Source organism: Ascaphus truei, chromosome 1, assembly GCF_040206685.1.
Source record: "Ascaphus truei isolate aAscTru1 chromosome 1, aAscTru1.hap1, whole genome shotgun sequence".
In the NCBI taxonomy this organism is placed as follows: Eukaryota; Metazoa; Chordata; class Amphibia; order Anura; family Ascaphidae; genus Ascaphus; species Ascaphus truei.
This window is the reverse complement of record NC_134483.1, coordinates 419,134,404-419,158,955: the sequence shown is the minus strand read 5'-3', so window position 1 is coordinate 419,158,955 and position 24,552 is coordinate 419,134,404. Positions and strand designations below refer to the sequence as shown.

The following is a 24,552-nucleotide window of genomic DNA, read 5'->3' as shown; positions in this document are numbered from 1 at the left end:
ATACATGAAATAAACAGTAAATCAAGGTTAATTCTTAAACGTGGTTCAGTGATTGGCAATATACAACATACAGTAATTCTTATTTTTTTAACAGTGTATTTTTTGGTACAGATCACTTGTTTCATTTATTTCAATTAATATTCCATCACCAGTGGAAAAATTGTCATCTCCAAAGGAGTAGTACAAAAACTACTTACAACATCATGATGAAAGCAAGCAAGCACTGTTTTCATGTCCTAATGAACTTTCCCCTGATGAAAGGTCCAGTTAGGTCCTGAAACGTTGCTTCAGCAATAAATCATTTGAAGTCTCCAATTTTTTCTTTCAATTAATATTCCATACACTTTGAAGTGGGGTGTATATTATTATTTTATTATTTGCTAAACTTTATTTATTCTTGTATAACCTTTTGTGAAAAAGTTTATAGTAGCTCTTTGTATCCTTATTCCAGTATTTGTACATGTCGCTTTCCCTTTTAAATTTCTGTTACCTTAAATCTTTTCATTGCTGTTTGCCCTTTGATAGAGGCCTGAAGCTTTCTTTTTGTTCTTCCTTAACATTTGTTCCTTTTTTCCCTTGCCGTCTGTAGCATTTTGTGGAGATCACAGATGACCAGTTTGACTTCCACACCTATTGTATGAGAAAAATTACGCTCAGGTCATACGTGGACTTGCTAAAATTAGAAGATGTACTTAGACAGCATCCATTTTATTTCAAAGCTGCACGGATCGCTATAGAGATTTACCTGAAGCTTCATGATAATCCCTTAACAGACGAGAATAAGGAGCATGAAGCAGACACAGGTATGTTGACCATTTCTTCAGGATCCAGTTTGCCTATTCCTCTTCAGAGGGCCTATCAAGTCCTTCTTCAACAGTAGTTTGACACGCTTCACCCGTGGAACTGTCTTAGTGGCTATAGAAAATGTTACTACTACACTATGACAACCTCTCAGCTGATGTGCATATATAGTACTATCGAAACAACAAAGGTGCCAAAGGGAAAGTAATACAATATGTAACTTGAGAAAGTGACCAAAGGATCACAAATAGTCCCTAAACCTATGAACTCTTTGCAAAGGGAAAGGATAATCAATCGGAAATGAAATGCCAATATCTATACGGATCAGTGTGTGTGGCAGCAGCCTACAGAGTAATAGCTGAGGGGGTGCACATCAACATACTCCAAATCGCTGCTAAAACAAAATACAATTTTATTAGATAACAACTACGAAAGTGATATGTACATACATATAATAATTTTGTGTGTGTGTTGAATGACCAACACTGTGATTCTGAGTTTCATGAATCCTACATCTTGGTTTTCTCCGATTTAAAAACTGTTATCTGACCAGTAGATTTTTCTCGGTTTTGTGGCTCCTTCACTACCTTTCTCTACCTTCTCTACAGACGCTTAGGCCTCATTCTGAAGTTAACATTTTGATAATCTTATATACTTACATAGCTGCATCTTACTGCTGCAAAGCTTGGCATAGCAGCTTTTGTTTCAAATTATCAACTGTGGGTATTCAGTTACACATTGGACATCAATTGCAACAGTTTGAAGTCTACATTGATTTGATTAAATAGGCTCCTCCTTACCTTGTTCTCTATACTATTTTGTAGTTCATTTTTTGTTCACACATTCGTTTCAAGGTTGATTAAATATGAATGAGCAGGTAAAGGTAATTGAAAGGTTAAAGTTCTGATTTATTTATTCCCCCCCCGCCCGTCCTCTTGTCTTCATCGGAAACGTGTTGTCCTTGCAGCCAACATGTCTGACAAAGAGCTGAAGAAGCTCCGTAACAAGCAGAGGCGGGCACAGAAGAAAGCGCAGCTCGAGGAAGAGAAGAAGATTGCAGAGAAAGAGAAGCAGCAGAGGAACCAAAAGAAGAAAAAGGAAGATGACGACGAGGAGATTGGAGGCCCGAAGGAAGAACTGATCCCCGATAAGCTGGCTAAGGTATTTGTATGCATGGCTGAAAAAGCAGAACTGGAAAGGTTGTGCAGCAATTGGAGTTCTCTGGCAGCTTTATTTCATGCAAGCCCCCGCCTGTCACCTGCTGCAAAGGGCACGTTTGTCATTTGTACATTTACTGTGCAAGCGGAAATTATTAACCATTCCTCCAATTACGGCGTGAGGTGCACGTTGACGTTCAGGTGATCAGATTCTTCACCTTATGGTGTTACAAGACCCTTTTCTAAAGTGTGTGTGTGATCTCTACATACATATGGTCAAATTATATTTGATCAATTTGCAATCGTGCACACATATAGGTATTACAGGCATACCCCGGTTTAAGGACACTCACTTTAAGTACACTCGCGAGTAAGTACATGTCGCCCAGTAGGCAAACGGCAGCTCGCGCATGCGCCTGTCAGCACGCCCTGAACCGCAATACCGGCTCCCTACTTGTACCGAAGCTGTGCGCAAGCGGGGAGACTATAGAGCCTGTTACACATGAGTTATTTACATCATTTATGGACGTATATGATGATTGCAGTACAGTACATGCATCGATAAGTGGGAAAAGGCAGTGCTTCACTTTAAGTACATTTTCGCTTTACATACATGCTCCGGTCCCATTGTGTATGTTAATGCGGGGTATGCCTGTATTGTGTTTGCGCATGTTAATACACACACCCCCCAGTGGGATTTAACCCTGTAGCATTATTTAGAACAAATACGGACAATACGTCATCTGATTGCCTGTCCAGCAGCTAAAATGTTCTCACATTTTGTTTTATCCACTTGCCTTGTTTATGTACACTTATTTTTTTTTTAGATTGACAGTCCGTTGGAAGAAGCTATTAAATTTTTAACACCGCTTAAGAACTTGGTGAAGAACAAAATAGAAACACATCTGTATGCCTTTGAAATTTACTTCAGGAAAGGTATGTATATCTTTATATAGCTACATTGCGACTGTGTGGGAGGAGTGAAATGTGACCCCTAGGCAGCGTGCTTGTGATACTTGGTGTATGCTGGTACTGCCAACAGTAATATAGAAGGGGGTTGTAGGGCCGGGCTTGGGAGGATGTATGAGGAGCTCTGTCTTGGACATGTTAAGTTTGAGTCGGCGGAGGGACATCCAGGATGATATAGCAGAAAGACATTCTGATACTTTGGTCTGTGCAGCAGGTGTAAGGTCAGGGGTTGAAAGGTAAATTTGGGTCATCAACATGGTGATACACTAGAGATGTTGGGTCACCTAGAGAGTGTGTGTAAAGTGAAAAGACAAGAGGTCCCAGGACAGAGCCCCTGGGGTACACCCACAGAGAGATCGACAGAGGAGGTGGTGTTGGCAAACAAGACACTGAAAGTACGATGGGAGAGATGAAAGAGGAATTCCAGGATAGAGCTCTGTTACGGTTACCAAGAGTATGGAGAATGTGAAGAAGAGGGTGGTCCATAGTATCAAATGCTGCAGAGAGGTCGAGTAATATGAGTAAAGTGTAATGACCTTTGTTTTTTGCTGCATGGAGGTCAATCGTTATTTTTGTATGGGGTGTTTCAGTGGAGTGAGCAGTGGGGAAGCCATATTGTAGAGGGAATAGGAGAGAGTAGGTGTTGAGACAATGTAGCAAGCGAGAAAACACAAGGTGTTCAAGGAGTTTAAAGGCAGGAGTTAGACAGGGTGATCGCTAGGCACGAAGTGTCAAGCTTGTTTTTGAGTATGGGTGTAACTGTTGCGTGCTTGAAGGAGGCGGGAAAGGTACCAGAGTAGAGGGAGGAGTTGAAAATATTTTTTAAGCGTAGGGATTAGAGTAGGCGCAAGAGGTTTGAGGAGATGGGTGGGAATGGGGTCCAGAGGGCAGATGATAGAGGAGAAGAAATCAGCAGCGACATCCCTGTGACAGGAAAAGGAGTCGGGTGGTAGAAAGAGGTGTAGAATGTGAAGAGGATACAGAGGGGATGTCTTGACATGGAATACACCTTTGTCTTGAAATTGTCAACAAAGTCCTGAGGGGAAATAGAGGAAGAGAAACAGGTAACAGACGGTGGTCGCAGTAGAGTCAAAGACAGGGAAGAGTCGGCATATGTTAGACTTGTGAGTGTTGATTAGTGACGAAAAGTATTTTATTTTTAGCCTGGGCAGAATTGAAATAGGATAAATTTCTTGTGAAGGAAGCCTGCAAGTTTGCGATTTTCATCCAGAGGCGTTCAGAGGAGCGAGTGCAGGAGTGGAGCATACATGTGTGGCAGTTGAGTCGGGGTCTGGGGTTAGAAGAGCGGGAGAGAAGAGGCATCTAGATCAAGAGAGGAGGATTGGGCAGAGTTGTAGTTCCTGACCAGGTTGTCAGTCTGTAGCAGGGCTGAGAGAGGACAGGGAGGAGCACAAAGTGGAATCAAGAGCCGGGATGTTAATGGAACGCAGGTTTCTTCAGAAACGATGGGTAGGTGGAGAAGTGAGAGATAAAATTATGACAAAATAAGTCCCCAAAGAGAAGAAAATGTGAGTCGGAGGAGAGAAATGAAGAGAGCCAGGATTCAAAGAGAGACTGAAGGGGGATGAGTAGAGGTAAGTGGGCGATAGATGACTGCCACGTGGAGAGGAGAAAAACTGGGCAGTATAAGCCTCCAAGGAAGGAAAGGAAAGAGATGGAGGAATAGTAAGGGTTCGGTAACAGCAGATAGAGAAGAGGAGCCTCACTCTGCCACCCCTGCCATCAGGGTGAAGTGTGGGGGAAAAGGTACGGAATCCCTCTATACGAAAGCTGGTAATTCGTAAATGCTGCACTGATAATAAACAATTTGTAACATAAGGTAATTATTATATCATCTTTAGCTTAATCAATAAAATAAAGCTAAAAAAAACTACCATGGGACTGTTTTTCTTACGTTTTAATGTGCAGTTTTTTTTGGGGGGGGGGGATGGTTTGTCTGTTGCAATGAAGTATGATTGCTTTATAAGACAACTTGACATTTGTAGGACATCTTGTTACCCTAACAGTCACCCTCCCTGCTTATGTGAGATGTCAAGTGGGATTGCCACACAGACATGCTCACATGGGCTGTTGTTACCATTCTTCAGTTAGGATTTTTGCGAAATCTAAACGTGCATAGCAACAGGAAATGTACTTTCAGGGTGGTAATTAAGTTTAGTTACAAAGCAGCATTTCAGTCAAAATCTTTATTATTATTTTTTTTTTAAATAATAAATAAATCAGTTGTGTAATATTAGATACTATTCTTATTTGTAAAGCGTCAGCATATTCCTCAGAGTGGTTTAATAGGATAATATTTCCTTCATTTCGCCCCCTGCCCCATATGCCCTTTTGAATTATTTTTAATGTTGAGCTGCCTTGGGTTGCTATAGGAACTCTTTAGGATGTCACACCACTTCCTCTTGGAATAGGCGGCGCCTATTTTTGGACCCTGGGAAGCAAGATCTTGATCGATTTGACAGCTTAGAGAATTGCAATGCTGTAAACTCAAGGAACTACTGCATTTATTAAAACAAAACCGGGCAAGGCGAAATTCCCCTTTAACAGTTAGTGCTGCCATGGCCACAGCCCCTCCGACAAAGCCCTGTCACATGACCGCAGCGACCTTTAACCCAGAAACGGAAGGGTAGAGCTCCTTTTCCATTTCCCTTCACTGCAGATCTTGTCCTGTGGTTCATGGGAACACAAAGCACGATGTAATCTGGAACAAAAAAGCTTTCTTTGGGCATGACGTAGTGACAGGCTTGGGGCGCCCAAAGGGTTAAATGGTAGGTTGGCGATTCTGGGACAGGCACAAGACTTCTACTTAAACCTGTTACACCGTGGAAACGTGAATGGTTTCAGATCCCTCTTGTAGTACCTTTATTCTTGGGGATTTATTACAGTGCAGATGATGTATTTGTTGTTCTGAGTTATGTGCTGAGCTGTTAACATCTAGTACATTTATTTTACAGAAAAGTTCCTCTTGATGTTGCAGTCTGTGAAGAGGGCATTTGATATTGACTCCAGCCACCCTTGGCTTCACCAGTGTATGATCCGCTTCTCTTGTGCCGGTAAGTCTTAACACAACCATGTTAACACATTCACTGCGTGACTGTAGTAGTGTATCCCCATAAGCAACACAGAGATTAAGTGAGGCTTTTTTTGTGACTATTTTCCTTACTTGCCTTACTTACTAATGTGATTCTTCAAAGACCTGGTTATCAGGGTATATGGGCAGAGCATTAAGTTGTCTACATGCTGCCACTTTACTTGCCAATTGTGAGATTAATTGTTTTGTTAAAAAACACCCAGAATTATAAAAATTTGGTTTCATAGTTGCATTCCTCTAATGCTTGTACGCTGCTACATATGTGTTTAGTTAAACTACTAGTTTGGGGGACTTTTATGGGCTTCTACTTTGAATTACAGCACCAGGTTCACATACTTAATTTGAGACCATGTATATTCTGCTCAAGGATGTCTTCTGTCTACCCAATTTGTATATAAAGCCCTCTCCTGCCTGTAACCCTTCTCACGCACTGCCCCACATCTCTGGGATGCCCCTCAATATCTGACTGGCACCCTCTGCACCTTTTTTAGGGTCCATTTAAAAAAAAGACCCGAACAGAGCATTTGAATAGCACCAAAGTACTAACCCCTGCATACATTTACCGTAACATCATTATCCTTAGTTTTTTATGTAAATACAGTCCTCCAGATACGGGGCAATCGGAATACTTTACAGTCAGTTTGATAACTAAATTAGATTCAATTATTTGTTACACAAGAGGCAGGCAGGAAAAAATAAGCTACAATAATAAATGGTTGCATTAAATGAACAAATATAACACCTTCTGTTTACAAATATTTAAGGGAAAGTCAGAAATATGAATATTGGCATAAGTAACATTTATAGACCGGATTAAAATTGTGTTGGAAGTGTTAGGATAGACATTCAATGAGTTAGAGGCTCTGTCTCAAGGATCTTAGTCTATAGGCTAGGTAAGCTGACATTAGAGACAGGGGATGAGAAGGTTGGTGTGTATCGGAAGCAATAGAGCAGCTGTAACATATCCAAACATCAGCAAACGGTGGACACCCTTTAGCTGCCTTTCAGATGCCGCCACGGGCTTTCCGCCTTTGGGGTGACTTAGATGTAGGCTGAAGGGGTTCTGAATTAATTCAGCTAGGCTTTGAAATTCCTTTGTCCAGTTATAAACACTGCAGGGTGTTGAAACACATGGCAGAAAACATCTGGGATGTCCAACTCTTAGCATGCTGGTTCTGTGCAGAGGGGAGCCGTTCTTGGGGAAGTCTTTCACACGGCCGCCTTTGGGGTGACGCAGATGTAGACCTTCCTTCTGTCTGTAACTTACTACTAAGGTTATAAACTCTTCAGGGCAGTGACTCCTTTTCAGCGTTGTCTGTAGTGCTTATTCCCATTATGTCTCCTAATATTTTGTTGCATTTATTACTGCTGTGATGCAGAAAGCACTAGCGTGGTCTTCAAAATGAAGTTCAGTATTAATTATGCAGAGATCGACGTTTCTGTCCGCTTGTGACCCTTTATCAAGATGACTGTTCACGAGCAGGCTGAAACGTCCATCTCTGCACAATTAATATTGAACTTCATTTTGAAGACCACGCAAGTGCCGCTGCCTGTGTTTTCTGGGCTATTGGCAGTTGTTGATTGGATACAGGACGGCTATAACGGGTATTGTCAGTGCACCACTTTCCGAACTTACTGCTGGTAGGTGCCATGTACATGGACGGGGCTATACAAATTGATCTACATGTATGTAACTGTTTCTAATGTACCTCTAATGTAACGTTTGGTTATCTTTTATTACTATCTTGTCTCGTAGTCCTGGCATTTGTCTATTTTGTGCCTTGAGCCTGTGTAACAGTGCGGAAACATTAAGCAACATGTTTTGTTTTTATTCTCTTGTCTTAACAGTATCTGAGAGCAAAGAATTGCATGAATCGGTTAGAACAGTGTTAAAGCAAGAAATGACCAGGCTCTTTGGAGAAACAAGTCCTGCAAATTTTAACAACTCTTTTCTGAAAGAAAATATTAACTCTATACCACACAGAGCATCAGGTAAGCTTCTTGTTCGCCACCATAAATATTTTGAATAGATGCAATACTTGGATGTTTAATATCTTCAAGACCAGTCTTTTCCTGTTCTGTTTGTCTCGCAGTAAATATATTTCTATGGACAAGATAAGGTAGCCACCAGCATAATAATGTAGAGATAATGTTGTATTGGAATACCTGATCAGGACAATGACCTTACTGCTGCATTATAAAAGCTAGTGTGTTTTTTGTGGGGTCGGGGTGGGGGGGTTACATGTTACAGCAACGCTGAATCATTGACTTTCGAAGCTGGAGATAATTGACTTCATAATTAGACTTGACCTGTTGTAACCAATTACTCTGTATCTTTTTTATAAACGAGAGCGAGAGAGCGAGAGAGAGAGAGAGAGAGAGAGAGAGATCTAATGTGTTGATCTTTGTTCCATTATGGACACTTCGTTCTGCGTGGTTCCGTGTTGCGTACATTCATTAGCTCTTGTGTTCTGATTGGTTGAAGTAACATTTGTGTGTGATTTAAGGTCACATTTAGATATGAGGTTAACTTGTTAATTTCCTAAATGCATACAGAAAGATTTTCCTGCCTGTTGTGGGTATGTTTCACAGTGAATTAACTCTGCCCTTTTATTAACGGTCAGTACGGATTTCCAACTCTTAATCCTTTTAGTGCCCTATAGACAAATTATACGTCATGAAAAGCGACACCCTGGAGGCGCTAACTGCAATATAAACGTGAGGGTAATCCAAGCCAGCAAATTTGTTTGCACATTTTTTTAATATATAAGATTGAAGCATGGGGTCTGTGGAGCAGAGGTAATTATCTCTGGAAATAGGGGGTCCCCAGAGCTGACACTGATGGGTTTCAGCTCTGGAGATCCCCTGCTTCAATGTATTTTTTTTTTTTTAAATTGCAATAAAATATTACCGGCTCTGAGTGCTCCTTTAATATTGCTGGAAGACGGAAGCAATCGTAAGAAGTCTCAGGAGAGCAATCTCGTGAAAGCTAATGTGGGAGGGGTTAATTTTACAGCGACCGTCCTAAGGACCAAAGTAAGCTAATTGCAGTACAGTAGTGTGTTTTTATTGTCTTTTTAAAGGCAATAATCTTGGGTATGTAATTTTTCAGGCAATAGTATTTTAAAATAATTTTTAACCGTCAATCGTATAATCTACAGATAGGGATTTCTTTTTATTTTTATTTTTTAATTTATTTTGTTGATGCCTTGACCAATTCACTTCAACTGCCTTTTTATTGGTGACTTGGCAGGTTGAGCAACGCCAGGGCGTAGAGAACAGTGCGAACCTGTTACTAACATTTCACAAGTTCGCCGTACCGGTGCTTCATTCTCTTACCTGTCGCGGCGGGCGGTGTCTACCAGCATCTTTTCCCTGCATATCTTCTCAATGTGGCTAAGCGGCGTGAAATGTCGCCGCTTTGCCATGCCAACGGGAACGCCACGTGATGTCCGTTGCTGTGGCAACGAGACACTACGTGAAGTTTCGCGGCGTTGCGTTGTCATGGCAACGCCACGTGATGCCGCGCAGCCATTTTGAGAAGACATGCAGGGAAAAGATGCTGGTAGACGCCGCCCGCTGCGACAGGTAAGAGCCGGTTATTAACTTTTTTTTTTTTAATCCCACCACTAACCTCACCTGCACAGATCCATTACAATTTGAATTTCTGTCAAAAAGTTACTTTTTTTTATTAACATTTTACAGTATTGAGGCCTGCAGACTATTTAGCAGTGTACCTTTTAACAATGAATCCCTAATGTTTCGTAAAAGCCTGCACTTGAGGTTAAACAGTACCTCTGTTTCAATCTAACGGGTACAGTGGGAATCTCACTCAATTAAACTTTGATTTCATTGTTTGGTTGTGAGCAAAAATGATGTTGAGGTGGTACTAATTAACGCAATGGTCACTATCCATGACCGCTCAATGAAGGGGAGCTGCACATCGATGCTTTCAAAAAGCAGACTTCCTTTTTATTGAGGACTCGCACAGAGAGGTGCACAACGCTTCTTTGCACCCGAGGAACCTAACCCTGTGCGAGTCAACACTAAAATGTAAGTAGTCTTTGAAAGAGTTAACTCAATCATGGGCAACCACGCAACTACTGTATGCGATCCGTCTACGACTTTAATACTTGATAGGTATGTGAAACTTTGTATTTCTCTCAAAATATTGTGTGTGGAGAATGAAATGTGAACTAGAATAGTATCAGCTCGGCATGGGAAAAACGGTTACATAAGGAGACTAGATGTCGCGTAATTACTACAGTGTACAGCGTGAAAGAAACCGGTCTCAGCATAGAGAAGTTATCCTGGTAATTTATAATCGGAGGAACTTGCAGTGCAGGAATTCTGAAACGGGGTCTTAATCCGTCTCGTCTGGCTGCACCAATCTGTTTGTTAGTGCAGCCATTACTTGGCATACTTGTAATAAAATGTTGCATGCAAATGCAGTAGGAAACCCTAGCCCAATCCGACCACATTTAGGAGTAGAAGAGCTACAAGCTTCTTTAAGTGTAATTTTACATTAAGTAAAAATACCACTTGTGTTGCATTCGCATGTCTCAGACAGCTCTGCAACCCTGTTTTTCCCCATTATATCTTGGGCCGCATCCATAGTGGAACGCGCCAGCTTTCGCGCTCCTCCGTGACGTGGCGTCGTGCTTCGAAATACAAACTTGTTTGTATTGAAATGTGCACGCGCGCACTATGCGCATATGCATTGGCATCATAGTGTTTGTTTTGTAGCTCACGCCGTATCCTGCACTATGGACGCGACCTTAGTATACAGTTCTTCCAGTGCAGCCAGGGATTCTGGGAAATGGCATGCAAATGAGCTCAGTGTGTCACCCTTTACTTATCCATTTTAACATGGACCTCTATAAGCTTATGCAAACAAAAATAAGCGTGAATGCTTTCACAAATAATACAGTAATAAATGCATATAAATTATACAACCGCAGTGAAATGCTGCTCCAGTTATAAGACTTTCCAAAAAGGTCGTAAAGGGCTACACAGACATGGAACGGGGCGCAAATCCTCCCGGGGTTATTTGTGGAAATAAACACATTGTGCAATAGTTATAAAATAGTATCTTCAAGGATAACATATAGTTGGTGTCGCAGGATTTTCAGCACTTGAGTGACCCGTCTCCGTGTGTCTGTAAATGCCAATTCTTTCAGATTCACCTAAATGCAAGGTGCAGATCAATTTTCTAACAAAAGATGGCATCCATTCATTGTTGGTAAAATTTATCTGCACCATAGGTTTAGGTGAATCTGGAACCCTATTGCCCCGGGAGGATTTGCTCTCTGTTCCATGCCTGTTTAGCCCTCTAAGCTTATACCTGCCATATTGCACAGCCAGTAAACCTGCTCAGAAAGCTGTTCGACCTTGGTTGCTGGCTATGCAAAGTGAAGCTGCTCAGTGGGTAAACCAGACGTTTAAAAAAGTTATGGTGGGTAAAGTGAGAAACTTTCCCAGTGTACAGTAAATAAAAATGATTTCATGTCATTTTAGAAATACTATATTTCAACATTTTGCAAGCATTTGTACCATATTTATATTATCTTGTGTGAATTTGTATGAAAACTGTTCTGCTCCTACTAACTTCTAACTACTAACTTGTTTAAACAGCTTTGCGTCCCATGAGGGACTTGTTGGGCTGCCAGTTGAAGTGACCTTACATACAACACATGGTTTTAATAGTGTTTATTTTTTGTTAAAGCTGCCAAAATGATGTATTATCTGGATCCTTCCAGCCTGAAACGAGCAGTAGAGCTGGCAACAGCATTAGATGAATCATTCAACAACAGAAGCCTCCAGGTAAATATTCCGATCCTTCAGAGTTCATTTGTTTTTCTGAGCTTCTGTCCTCTTGCTCCCATCACCATGGCTCTTTCTAGTATCACCATGTCTGTATAGATGGCTGTTTGTTGTGCGGTTTTGTTACAAATTCCTCTTGCCCACCATACTGTCTGACTTTGGCCCATCCTTCTATTATTATACCTCTGCATGATATCTGGGTTGAAAATGCAATTTATCTTAGGAATGTGCATGTCAGACGCAGTGAATATACTAGCAAACCCACTATTATGTATTGGAAAAGCATTTCACGGTTCCAGAAAGTAAAGACAAAGCGCTGTCACGCTCAACATAGTAAATCCCATAGAAAAGAAATAATATAAGTATATTTAAAAAAAAAAAAAAAAAAAAAAAACGGTTTCTTACAGATGGCAGACACCTTGTTGTTATTGCTTCCCAGAATACCTGCTTCTGATACAGTAAAGAATAAAGTGGTGCTGTTAAACGCCTTCTTCCTTCCTTCTCTCCTAGACTTGTACTGAGGTATTAGAAGCTTTGCGTGATGGCAGCTTAGGAGACAGCAAAGAAGTTGCAGAATGTTACCGGGTCGGCTGCCACAAGCTCTACCCTTACGCTTTAGCTTTCTTGCCGCCTGGATATGAAGAGGACATGAGTATCACAATTAACGGAGATAGTTCTGCAGAACCAGAAGAACTGGCTAATGAAATGTGAACAGCTGATGACAATGAACACAGACATTGGACCATATCAACCATCTAATATTTTTGACACGCACCTGCTGTATCGCTCTGTAACGTATGTGGAGAATGAAAGGAGTAAAAGAATTGTTGCCTTTAAAGAGCGTTTTACTTTTTTTTTTTTATCCTGCTGACAAAGTATATATAAAATATATAATGTATTACAGGATATGGGTGGATCAGATTCTTAAAAATAAAACTTGCTGCTAAGATTTGAAGAGGGGAAAAAAAACAAAAGCAAACGATCACTGAATGGCGTACCCTGTTTTTAAAACCAATTAATTTATGTGAAAGATAAAGGTTGTTACAGTTGTCAGAGCAGGTGTGTGGCAGAAATATTACTAACAATTTGTCGTTAAGAGATTACAATGATCTCGGGCAGCATCATCCTACCTGTACCGGAGGGGTGTGCAATGCAACGTCCTTGCAGACCTCTCGGGCACTGCGAGGCTTTCACGTTGATGTTATAGCACTGGACTTTTTTTTTTTTCTTTCCTACTGAGCACAGAGATGTTGGGGCTTTGGCGTCTGTCCGATCCTGATCATCTGAAGTACTCCGTGAAGTGCGGTTTGCAGAGACCTAGAGAAGAAAGCGTGACCTGGGCACACTCGAATCAAGTGCCAGGAGAATACAGCTTTCAGCAACTTGTGTCCCCTGGGAGTCTCTGGACACTTATCAGCTTGGTGTGCTTGTACAAACATTTTTTTTATTTTTAATTTTGTGAACCATTTTAGAATAACCTATTTGAAAGAAACTTGAGTAATGCTCCCTGATGTTTGAAAGGGAGAAGTGAAACCCCCCAACGCAGCAGCTTTATTTTTATTTTTTGCCAAACATGTCAAAACTGTATTGCAAGAACCAAAAGAAATCATGCACTGTGATGTGGCACCAACCGAAAGGGTAAAAATCGAGCATGTCGTCTTTTTTTTCTTTTCTTTTACATGGTAAAAGAAAAAGATGGTTGTCCATGGCTGGAAGTTGGCAAGGACCCAAGAGCAGGTTTTTCTGGCAGTGACTTCCCATTTTTCCTGAATGATCAGGAGACTTACAGTTAAAACCTCAGCAGGCCTTGTTCACATTATGCAGATAACAGAAGTGCTGCAGTTTAGATACCTCTGGATATTTTTTCCCCCCACAGTGTAACAGGTTTGTAATACTTGAAGCCCTACATTTCTAAGAAGTATATTTCTTGCTCAGTTAATTCAGACAGGCCTCAGATTTTAACCGGGGGGCATCAGATACTTTTTCCAATAACAGACCAGCTTCTTTTTCCTGCAGTTATACATGTCATTTCCTTTTTGTTGTCAAACATAAGGTACCAAATATAATGCAATAAAACCTTTTGAAAAACACGTCTGACTATTTCAACCAATCAGTGCCTGACTTCTTTAGTTCCTCACTACAGATATTGGGATAAATTAGTTCTGAGCCATTTCTTTGCTGAGATTTTCATTGAAGTGGAGGATTTCTTTTTACACTCCTGCTGCCAAGTGAGGATTTGTTCTGGATATCAGCAAAGTTACTTATTTTATTTTTCTGTTTTTGCATATGGAGTAGCTTTTAGGCTTTTCTTTATTTTTTATAGAAATTAGTAAAGTGAATATAAAAAAAAAAAAAACAATTCGAATGTGGCGTTCTTCAAATATTTCTTTAATGCAACATTTCCACACTGCTTTTTCTGAAATGTCATTTTTGATGCATTGAGTATACAGGCTCCTCAACCAGATGTGAGGGGGGGAGGGGGGACCTCTAAAACTGAACATTTGGGTGGCATTGAAAAAATGTATGAATACTGCAGAAGTTGGTATATAAATAATTTGTATGAGTGTTTCAAATATTTGTTATTGACATTCGGTCACCAAAGCTGTTGGCAGCAGACCTTCAATATCTTCACTAGTTGGATTTGGGTGATAAAGGCCAAGAAAATAACTCCATGTGTAATTCTGCCTTGTACAAAGCCTTATCTCAACAGAGTGCTTTTGTGCAATAAAAATAATGCCTAACTTCGCATGTTGCTGCAGTCTCACATTTTAGTGAGATCAACGCATGCGAATACATCTTTGTGAGCAAAACCAAGCTATATGGGCTTGCTATTACTGTAACAAAATAGAAAACCACTAGAAAATTGCATCAAGAAATGTAATGCTGCAGGCTTTATACAAGTCTATTTTTTGGTTTACGTAGACTGGTGATCATTACACAGTGAACATAGTAATTGCATGGGGGGAGGGAGGGGAGAGAGAAAGAAAGAAGTAACAAGTTACACATTTGGACGTGTTCTATAATGGGCCCTGGTGCTTCATGCATTTGGAGGCCCATCTAGGGCCACTAATCTAGTTGTGAGCCCAACACTTGCCAATGTGCAACATCCCTTTTATGATTGTTTCCAGATTTGATACTGATCTACAGCATTTTTTTTTGTAGTATGTTGGTGGAAGGGTTATTGCACTGATAAGATGAGCAAAAATAATTATTCAGGTGCAAAATTACCAATGTGGAAAATGTCCCAATTGATTTGATCACATGTAGTCAAAGATAAACCTACATTTCTAAGGCTGCAGCCATGGTATGGCAGAACCGCGCAGACGCGTCTGCACGCTGAGCGATCAGACTGCCTTAAGGCACTGTTCGTGTATGTGCGGGCGGGAGGGGGCGTGTGTTGCGCAAGAAATCAGTTGAAACTGATTTCTTGGCGCGACAGGCCGGTCACGTGAGCGGTTTGCCCAATGAGGGTGAACCAGCTCTGTGACCTCACTGGCACGCCCCTAGACACGCCCACGGACGGTGTGCGTACCATGGCCAGGGAAAGCACCCTCTTTCCCTCAGCCTCCACATGGCTGAAATTGCCATGGATGCAGCATAAGTGTCTAGACATTTGGCGTTTTCACTCTTAAGATCTTTAACGTAATTTTGACAGCTCACTCAAATTAAGTTTAAAAAAAAAAAGGCAAAACAGTGTAGCAAGTAGATGAAGTGTATTAAAACTGTCATGTGGCAATCCCACTCTCATTTAATAGATTCAAAATGAGCATTTAGTGCGATATTCAGTTCCATCCTCGATCAGCCTGTTCTCTCTGGTATCCTACGGGACTCCCAGATTCACGGGTGGGCATGTCTTTACCCCGCAGCGTGATCCCGGTCTCCTCTACAAGCACTATGAATAGGATCTGGCTGCAATGTTTTTCTAGGAGTCAATGTCTATCCCTCAACATTAGTACAATGAATAGGACTATATAAGACCCAATCAATGATTTTTTTTAATGCTAATATCTGCCTATATCAATTACGTATCCATCATGTAGCATTTTAACTTAAAATCTTGACATGGATGACCAACGTTGCGCATAAATAATTATAAATAAATTACTAAATACATAACTTGGCATATAATTTGTATAATAATCATGTACATCCATTTACATTAAGTGGCCCACATAATCAACTACAACATCATAATGTGACCTGGCATACATAAATACAGAAGACAATTTCTAAAATCACATTACATGAAAGGAATTACTACTAGATATATATTTTTAAGCAAGTTATTATAAATAGCATTTCAGAAAATGTTATATATAGTAGTTTTTCTCATGAATAAAACCAAATGGAAGTAAGAACAAGAAAAAAAATGAATTTGTTTATGGCAATAGCCACAAGAGAAGTAGATTGCACTCCGGAATAGGGGTGGGTGTCACGCGAGACCAGAGCTCTTAACACCTTAATAACCGGATCCTTTGATTGAGCAATGCGAGAGAAAATAAATTGTGGTTTATTTACAAAATAAACATACACAGCTTGATTTACGAAATATGAATTAACACTTACTGGGACAGGGCAAAACGAAATTAAAATCTTCTCGGAAAGAACTTCACAGAAATAAAGTCTCTTGGCACAATTCCCCAGAAGTGGGGTTTGCGTGCAAACCGAGCCATGAAACAGTCTTTGGCTAGTGGCGCTGCTCACAACCACTATTTCTCCGCCGTAGATAATCGATTTAGGTTACCATGTGATAAAGTTTCAAATCCAGCTCAGATTAATCCCGCTTGGCTGCGCAGACTTTTAAAAGCACCAAAGTCCTGTCTGTATACTCTGCAGCGAATCGTGGCGTGGGAACCAAGATCCCCACCTATGGCAAGGTTGGCAGTACTTCATGGAACCGGGCAAAGGGCTTCATGGTATGCCACGGGCATGCGCAGACTTCGCACCTGTCCCGCTTGGCATATCTAACCAAGCCCACTTCCCCGGTGAAATCTTGTCTCCCTTCCCTCGGACACCTGGCCATATGCTAGGAGAAAGCTGTTTCCTTCTACCCCTCCCCACTTAACACTTTAAAATGGGGTTCCTTTGTTAACCCTGGACTGGTGCAGACATCCAGGCACTGTACCAGCAGGATGTATTAGAAGTTCGGGTTAAGTTATGCATGACTCACTTGCAGGGATGTCCTTTTGATCACTGTACTTGTGAATCAAGGGTTTCCGCTGCTCCGCCCGCCTGAATACAAATTCCTTGGCTCTTATAATATTAATACCCTTAAAAGAGGGGGACTTTCATTCATGACTTTTTTATGAAAGGTTATAAAAAGTAAAATATACCCGTTTTAATAATTTACCCCCAGTTGCACGCACAGCAAAATTCAAATCGCTAAGACGTTCCTAGCCAAAGTTAGGTTATCGTTTATGTGCTATGCGCGAGGCTCTTGGTATTTAAAACCTTTTATCCTTTCTCCGGTCTGCGGGGAAACACTGTTACAATGTTTATAATTGACATCACTTGTTACAACACTTATACAGTTTCACTCAGGGTATTGATGTGGTCCCTCTATACCTAGTGGGACACACACATACAATTATAATACATTTACAGGGTCGTAGCGATTACTTGACTGCAGAGCTGACACTCCACATTTTCCCAATATGACTCTGGTACCCAGCCGGGCATAATACTTTTATTTACTGGCCTGGGTACCCCCTCACTGTCACACCTCCCCACTTCAAAGTGGGGTTCAACTGGTGGTTTGACGGACAGCACAGCTCTTGAGGTTACCAAGTCAACAGGACTGTCCTTGCGGGATAGTCCGTCCGCATTACCGTGCTCGCTGCCTTTCTTATTTTGGATGGTCAAATCAAACTCTTGCAGGGCAAGACTAGCGCAGCAGCCTGGCATTTTCCCCGAACATCCTTTGTAACCAACTCAGTGGATTATGGTCTGTGATAACCGTACAGAGTGCCCATACGATCGCCAAACACTCCTTTTCTATCGTGGTATAAGCCACTTCCCTGGGCAGTAGTTTGCGGCTCAGGTAGACCACAGGATGCTCTTCTCCCTCCTCCCTCACTTGGCTTAGCCCAGCACCAATACCATAGTCAGAGGCATCGGTCTGCACCAAAAACTTCTATTAGCATAGTCTGGTGCAGCTAAAATAGGAGCACTGGCCAGGGCGGTCTTCAGAGCCTGAAATGCCTTTCACAGGCTGGAGACCAGACACCCAGAACTGAGTTGCTTCTGTGTCAAGTCCGTCAAAGGTTTAGCCATGGCACTGTACTGTGGCACAAACTTTCTATAATGGCCAGCGGTGCCTAGGAAAGCCATAACCTGCTTCTTAGTCTTGGGGACGGGCCACTGCACTACTCAACCGTAGCTGGTTCAGGCTTCAGATGCCCTCCACCCACCCGGTGTCCTAGGTACAACACCTCCGCCATCCCTACTAAGCACTTTGTGGGTTTTAAAGTAAGCCCTGTTTTCCTAATTCTTGCTAGCACCGCTGCTACATGTACCAGGTGAGAATCCCATGAATTACTAAAGACAGAAATATCGTCCAGGTATGCACTTGCGTAACTCTGCATCCCTTCTAACAACCTATTGACCAGGCGTTGGAAGGTAGCTGGGGCATTCTTCATCCCGAATGGCATCACTAGAAATTCATAGAGACTACTCAGAATGATGAAAGCTGACTTCTCCCTAGCCTCCTCGGTCAGGGGGATTTGCCAGTACCCTTTACTCAATTCCATTGTAGTCAGATACTTTGCCCCCGCGAGTTCATCTAGTAACTCATCCATTCGGGGCATGGGATAAGCATCTGAAACCTTCCCTGCATTGATCTGCCGGTAGTCCACACAGGAGCGGGTGGACCCATCCTTCTTAGGAACGAGGACTACCGGACAAGCCCAAGGGCGCTGGGAAGGTACAATTACCCCTAGGGCCAGCATCTCTTCTACCTCCCTCTCTATACTGCCCTTCACCTCTGCAGATACTCGGTAGGCATGCTTATGCATAGGACGCAGATCACCTGTGAGCATAGGATGATCTGTAATATGCGTTCTGCCTAGCCTCTGCGTACTCAACTGGGACCCTATCTCTACCTGCTCCACTGTACCCCCCTGCCTAGTCTCCCCTAGGAGGTCGGGGAGAGCATTGCTCGCCAAGCCCCCCATCGGTGGGCTACAGATAGCCAGCACTGATGCCTCACTCGGTGCAAAGTACTCCTTGAGCATATTGATATGATACGTCCTAGTTCTACCTGTCTCACCGTCTAGCTGTACCACATAGTTACACTCATTCATTTTTCTGAGAACCGTGTACGGTCCAGACCAGGCAGCCATTAATTTGTTCTCCCGAGTGAGCTTCAGAACAAGCACTTGCTGACCTGGGATGAATGACCTACTATGGGCATTCTGATCATACCAAGTCTTCTGTTTGGTCTGAGCATCCCTGAGATTGTCCTGTGCCAACCCCATGAGCATTTCTAACCGGTCTCTGAGATTTACCACGTACTGAAGCACAGTGGCATCAGTATTGGTGGTCTCCCCTTCCCATCCCTCACGGAATAAGTCAAGAGGTCCCCGTACCCTGCGACCATATAGCAGCTCAAAGGCAGAAAAGCTGGTAGATTCCTGCGGTACCTCTCGGTATGCAAACAGCAAGTGCTGCCGGTGAATCTCACAGTCTTTCCCCTCTGCCTCTATGAAGGCTTGCAGCATCTGCTTCAGGGTACCATTAAACCTCTCACATAGTCCATTCGATTGGGGATGATAAGGGGTCGTGCACTGGTGCTTCACCCCGCACGCATCCCAGAGACACTAGCAATTTACTCATGAATTGCGACCCTTGGTTGGTTAGGATCTCGCTAGGGAAACATACCCTAGTGAAGATAACTAATAATGCCTTTGCCACTGCCTTAGCATCTATAGTCGCAAGCGCTACAGCCTCAGGGTACCGGGTGGCAAAATCCACCACCGTGAGGATGTAGCGCTTCACCGACCAGGTGGGAACCTACTATGTCCATAGCTACCCTCTGGAAAGGTTCTCCTATTACCGGTAATGGGTTCAGGGATGCCTTGACACGATCACCCGCCTTATCTACTCGCTGGCAGGCATCACAGGAGCAGCAGAACTCTGCCATTGCTCCTGATGCCCCCGGCCAGAAGTAACGCTGCAACAGCTAGGCTCTTGTGCGTGTGACCCCCTGATGCCCCGCTAGTGGAATGGAGTGGGTGACCTGCAATAATTACTGCCTATACTCCCTGGGTACCACTAGCTGTCTTCTACCAGTCCAGATCCTATCTATCCCGGTAGAACCTTGCTCCCTATTCAGAAGCCCGCGGTGCCACAAGAAGTGGTCTGACCCCTCATTTTCCCGAGACTCGGACGCCCAAAGTCTCATACTTTCTAAGCTGAGGTCAGCTTTCACCGCATCCCTAAATTCTCTTCCTAACACTGGCCACCCATCTTTAGTCTCTAAGTCGGGACACAGGAACAGGGGAAGGGGACAGTAAGTCAGTCTCTGGTCGCGACCCAGTCTGGCTTACCTGTCTGGTCTCCACAGAGACCGCTGGCACCTTGGGTCCCAAATGCAGGGGAGAGGGGTTGATTCTGCTGCCATCCTTGATGACTGGCTCCTAGTGATCTCTGCAACAGGAGTAAGCTCGGCAGTGAAGATGCAAGTTACATGCCCCAGGTCATTTCCGAGCAAAACCTCGGCATCCAACCCAGGAAATACCCCCACCTCCCTCATGCCATGTCCGGCACCCCAATCCAAAAAGACCCAGGCAACCTGGAGTGACCACGGTCCTCCATCTGGCATGGTCACACACATCCCGGTGACCAGGAGCAAATCCTCTGGTCGGACCATATCAGGTCGGATGAGGGTAACAGTAGCGCCGGAGTCTCCAATGATCACCCTCTGCAGGTGTTTCTGTCAGACATCATGGGGCTGCAACCCAACTGGCGCAACCTGATGTTCCCTCTCCCTCCGCTGCTGGTTCCTGGGGGTCAAGGGCAGATCTCTCCGTGGACGACCCTCTGTGGGTTGACTCCTCTGTGTGTGTGTGTCGCACACGGGCAACCGGCCTCGCAGCTGGAGCGCGTTGCTCCAGCTGGGGTCCACCGGACTTGGCACAGTCCGGACAGTCAGGTCTGATGTGACCGACTTTATTGCAGAGATATCACCTTCTCTCATGCTTGAATTCTGCAGACTTGGAATTGCTGGTTGCTGTTGCAGGTTTGTGCACCCACTGAGGAGTTTGCTTGGCTTCCTTGGCTGGCCCAGCCGGTCTTTTTGGAGCTCCTTTCTCATCAATCAGGGAACGGCTGCACACATACTCATCAGCCATCCTGCCCGCCTCCAAATGGGTCTTAGGTATCTGGTCAAAGACCCATGCCCACACGTCCGTGGGGCACTGCTGCAGTAACTGTTCTTGAAACATTAAGTTCAGCAAAGTGTTGTATTTTGTAGCCTCACAACCCTCCACCCACTAGGTGCCCTGTCTCGCCATGCGAGCATCAAGGTTCACATAGGACTCCTGAGGATAGCGTTTCTCCGTCCTGAACTTGCCCCGATTGGCTTCTGGGCAAAGGGCATACCGCAAAAGCAGTAATGCTTTAACATGCTCATAGTCATCACAATCCTCTCGTGGGATGGCTTGCAGGGTTTCCTTTGCCCTGCTCGACGGCAAGGGCTGCATCCGCAGCACACAGTCTTGTCATGGCACCTTGTAGCTCAGACACTGTGTCTCAAAGTCTGATAAAAATCCATCAATTTTGTCAGTGCCACAGACAAACTTGTTGAAGCTGTGGTGATTAACTTGGGGCACAGCCTGCTCTCCGTTGACCATGTGAGATTGAGGGGACACTGTCTGGTCTCCACAGAGACCGCTGGAACCGTGGGTCCCAAATGCAGGGGGAGAGGGGTTGATTCTGCTGCCATCCTTGATGACTGGCTCCTAGTGATCGCTGCAACAGGAGTCAGCTCGGCAGTGAAGATGCAAGTTACATGCCCCAGGTCATTTCCGATCAAAACCTCGGCATCCAACCCAGGAAATACCCCCACCTCCCTCATGCCATGTCAAACACATTTTTCTGCTACAAGCTCCGAATACCAAAAAAGGTTTTGAAAGTCTTAAATGTACAGGTGGAGGTATGTCCAGGGGGACTTTGTAATGTTCTGCTGGTCCCTCTAACAGTAGGGAATGTTCAAGATGAATATTCAACCCCTGACTAGCCAGAATAGGGGCTGACTTGGTAAGGAAACTATAAATTACATTGTATTGCTGACTGACTCCCTCCTACTACTCTGCTAAAACATTGGTGCATATGGTTTGGCTAAGGAGCCAGCAGAAAAGTTGTAAAAGTCTAAAATGCTCGTTATGCTCCCCCATTAGGTTTCATGACATGCAGATTTAGTTTTGCATTACAGATTACAACAGTATTTGTATCATTAATTTATTTTTTAATTACAAACTACCGCCTGCAAGCCCTTTATCCTCCCATGAGAGGCTGGTTTACAATCTATTGTTTGTGTTTAGTAATGATTGATTGTATGTACTTATTGTTACCATAGTGGGCACAATGAAGTATTTACTCCAGTTTTGCGCCAAAATGTTTTTAATCGCAAATAGCCTATTTTTTTAGATCATTAGTTGGTATGCATCAATGAAAAAGCTGGTTACAAATTTTAACAAAATGCTTAAGTATTTTTTTTTAACTTGGGGATTAGATACTTAGATAATTGTTGACTCAATTACTCAACAAGGCAAAGATGCCTGTCACAAACGGCACACCTGTGAACATGTGACTTGTGTATGTGGCAAGGGTTAATACACACAGCTATCTAGCTGACTCAATCTCCCCATAGGCCCCAAAATGAGTTCTATCTCCCCTCAATCCATCACAAATATAACCTTAAATCGCTGCCACCACCACAAATAGTTCCAGGCCTTACCTGCAGAGTTTTACTAAGTGAAAGATGTAATGAACACACACAAACCTATTGTAGCAAAGTGCGTCCAAAAATGCAGTTACTCTCTTCAAAATGTGCAAAGTTCAATTGAAGCCCCAAACAGTGCTTCTAAAATGTTAGATTTAATATACAAAAGTAGTACAGTGCCTAGTTTGCACAAAAAAGAATGTTACAAGAAACACAGTATAATCTATGCAGACAGCTTCATAAAATACCGGTAAAAACAAATAGACGTTCCTAACATACATTAACCACATATTTAGGTTTCTCAGAGCAGTCTAGGACATTTTGTCGCGGCCGTTTTGCCACGACCGAATGGCTATCGGCGCTTTTCCGTGACTCGCCCCACCACCGGAAACTGCCTCCTGTGGTAAGGTAAGTGCCTTACCCTAAAAAACCCTACCCTAAGCCCTTAGCCTAAAACTCCCAGCCCTAAGCCCTTACCCTAAAAGCCCCTATCCTAAGCCTTTACCCTAAAACCCCTTAAGTTAACCCCCTACCCTAAACAGTAATAAAACTTACCTTAGAAGTGGCTGCCGGCGGGGATTCCATTGGCGGGTTGAGTTGTGGCGAAATGGTGGCAACCATATGTCCCATTCCATCTCAGAGGGTCTTGAGATGGAAATATGAAAAATCACTTGTCTTGTTGGTATAAAACATGCCCTCTGTTAAATTCTTATGTCATATCCCAAATGCATGGTTTTTATCCTAAAACCCCTTGCATTGAGAACAGAATACGCCCCTTCATCACTCTATATTTATATTTTTATGGTTTTGGGAAAGAAAATAATTTCTTTTTACTAAAAAATGCCTGAGTATGAAATACCCTCATAACTTTCTTTCGATAACCCCTAGAATATTGGGACACATATTAATGTATTCGGCTGATCGAAATGTACATGTCTATTGTGTTTCTCCCATGTCCATCTTTGATGGACACATGGATATCTCACATATGCAGCTTACCTAGTCCAGCATCGTTGGACTCATTTGAAAGAGCTGAACAAGCTAGTTAGAAATATGCTTCTTTTTTTTTATTCCTGTGCATCACATCAGATCCAAGATATCTTTTATTTTTAGTATAGATCTTAAATTGAATGGTGTATTCAATTCAATGGTGTGTCATTCACCAATGATGAATGGTGTTCGTCACCTTTCTCTGCTACTTTCAGCAATGTGAGGCCCTCTTTGAAGATGACACCCAGGTCCTCTGGTATGTCTGGGTATTATCCCCAGACTTCCATAATATACACATATCATTTTATTGGGCCATCACTGATAACCCCAGGTTAAGCTGGTACGCTACTTATTTCCCCTGTCAAAAAAAGTTTTGAATCTCGGTTTTAATCACCCCACAGACCCAGACCAGGTTTGCCATTAGTTAAAAAACCCTAATTGTAGACAAACACACAAAAAAAAAAGCCGGGGCCACTGGCCTAACCTGCCATATTAACCTGTTGTGTGCAAGACTATTAAAATACTGAATACAGGCAGTCCTCGGTTATCCAACACAATCCATTCTGGAAGTAGCCGTGAAACCGTTGTACGCGAGTCCCATGTTAATCAGTGGCGCTGAGCGTTGGATAACACATTTAGGCGTCGAAAACGGCCCATAGGGTTGCATTGTAAAGCGTTGGATATGCCATGCGTTGTAAGAGGAAACGTTGGATAGCGAGGACTGTCTGTATGTTAATGGTCTCATCATGACAATGACA

General features: G+C 42.9%; 1 protein-coding gene across 1 annotated transcript in view; it reads left to right on the top strand.

Moving 5' to 3' along the window:
• The window catches only part of NAA15 (N-alpha-acetyltransferase 15, NatA auxiliary subunit), a 42,528-nt gene extending 28,576 nt beyond the window's left edge, over nt 1–13,952 (top strand). Inside the window, exons 14-20 of the mRNA XM_075615161.1 lie at nt 590–803; nt 1,769–1,962; nt 2,786–2,894; nt 5,903–6,001; nt 7,888–8,031; nt 11,765–11,862; nt 12,373–13,952. Coding sequence (XP_075471276.1) covers nt 590–803; nt 1,769–1,962; nt 2,786–2,894; nt 5,903–6,001; nt 7,888–8,031; nt 11,765–11,862; nt 12,373–12,573 — 1,059 coding nt within the window. The 3' untranslated portion in view covers nt 12,574–13,952. The remainder of the gene's footprint in view (nt 1–589; nt 804–1,768; nt 1,963–2,785; nt 2,895–5,902; nt 6,002–7,887; nt 8,032–11,764; nt 11,863–12,372) is intronic.
• Nucleotides 13,953–24,552: the final 10,600 nt, after the last annotated feature.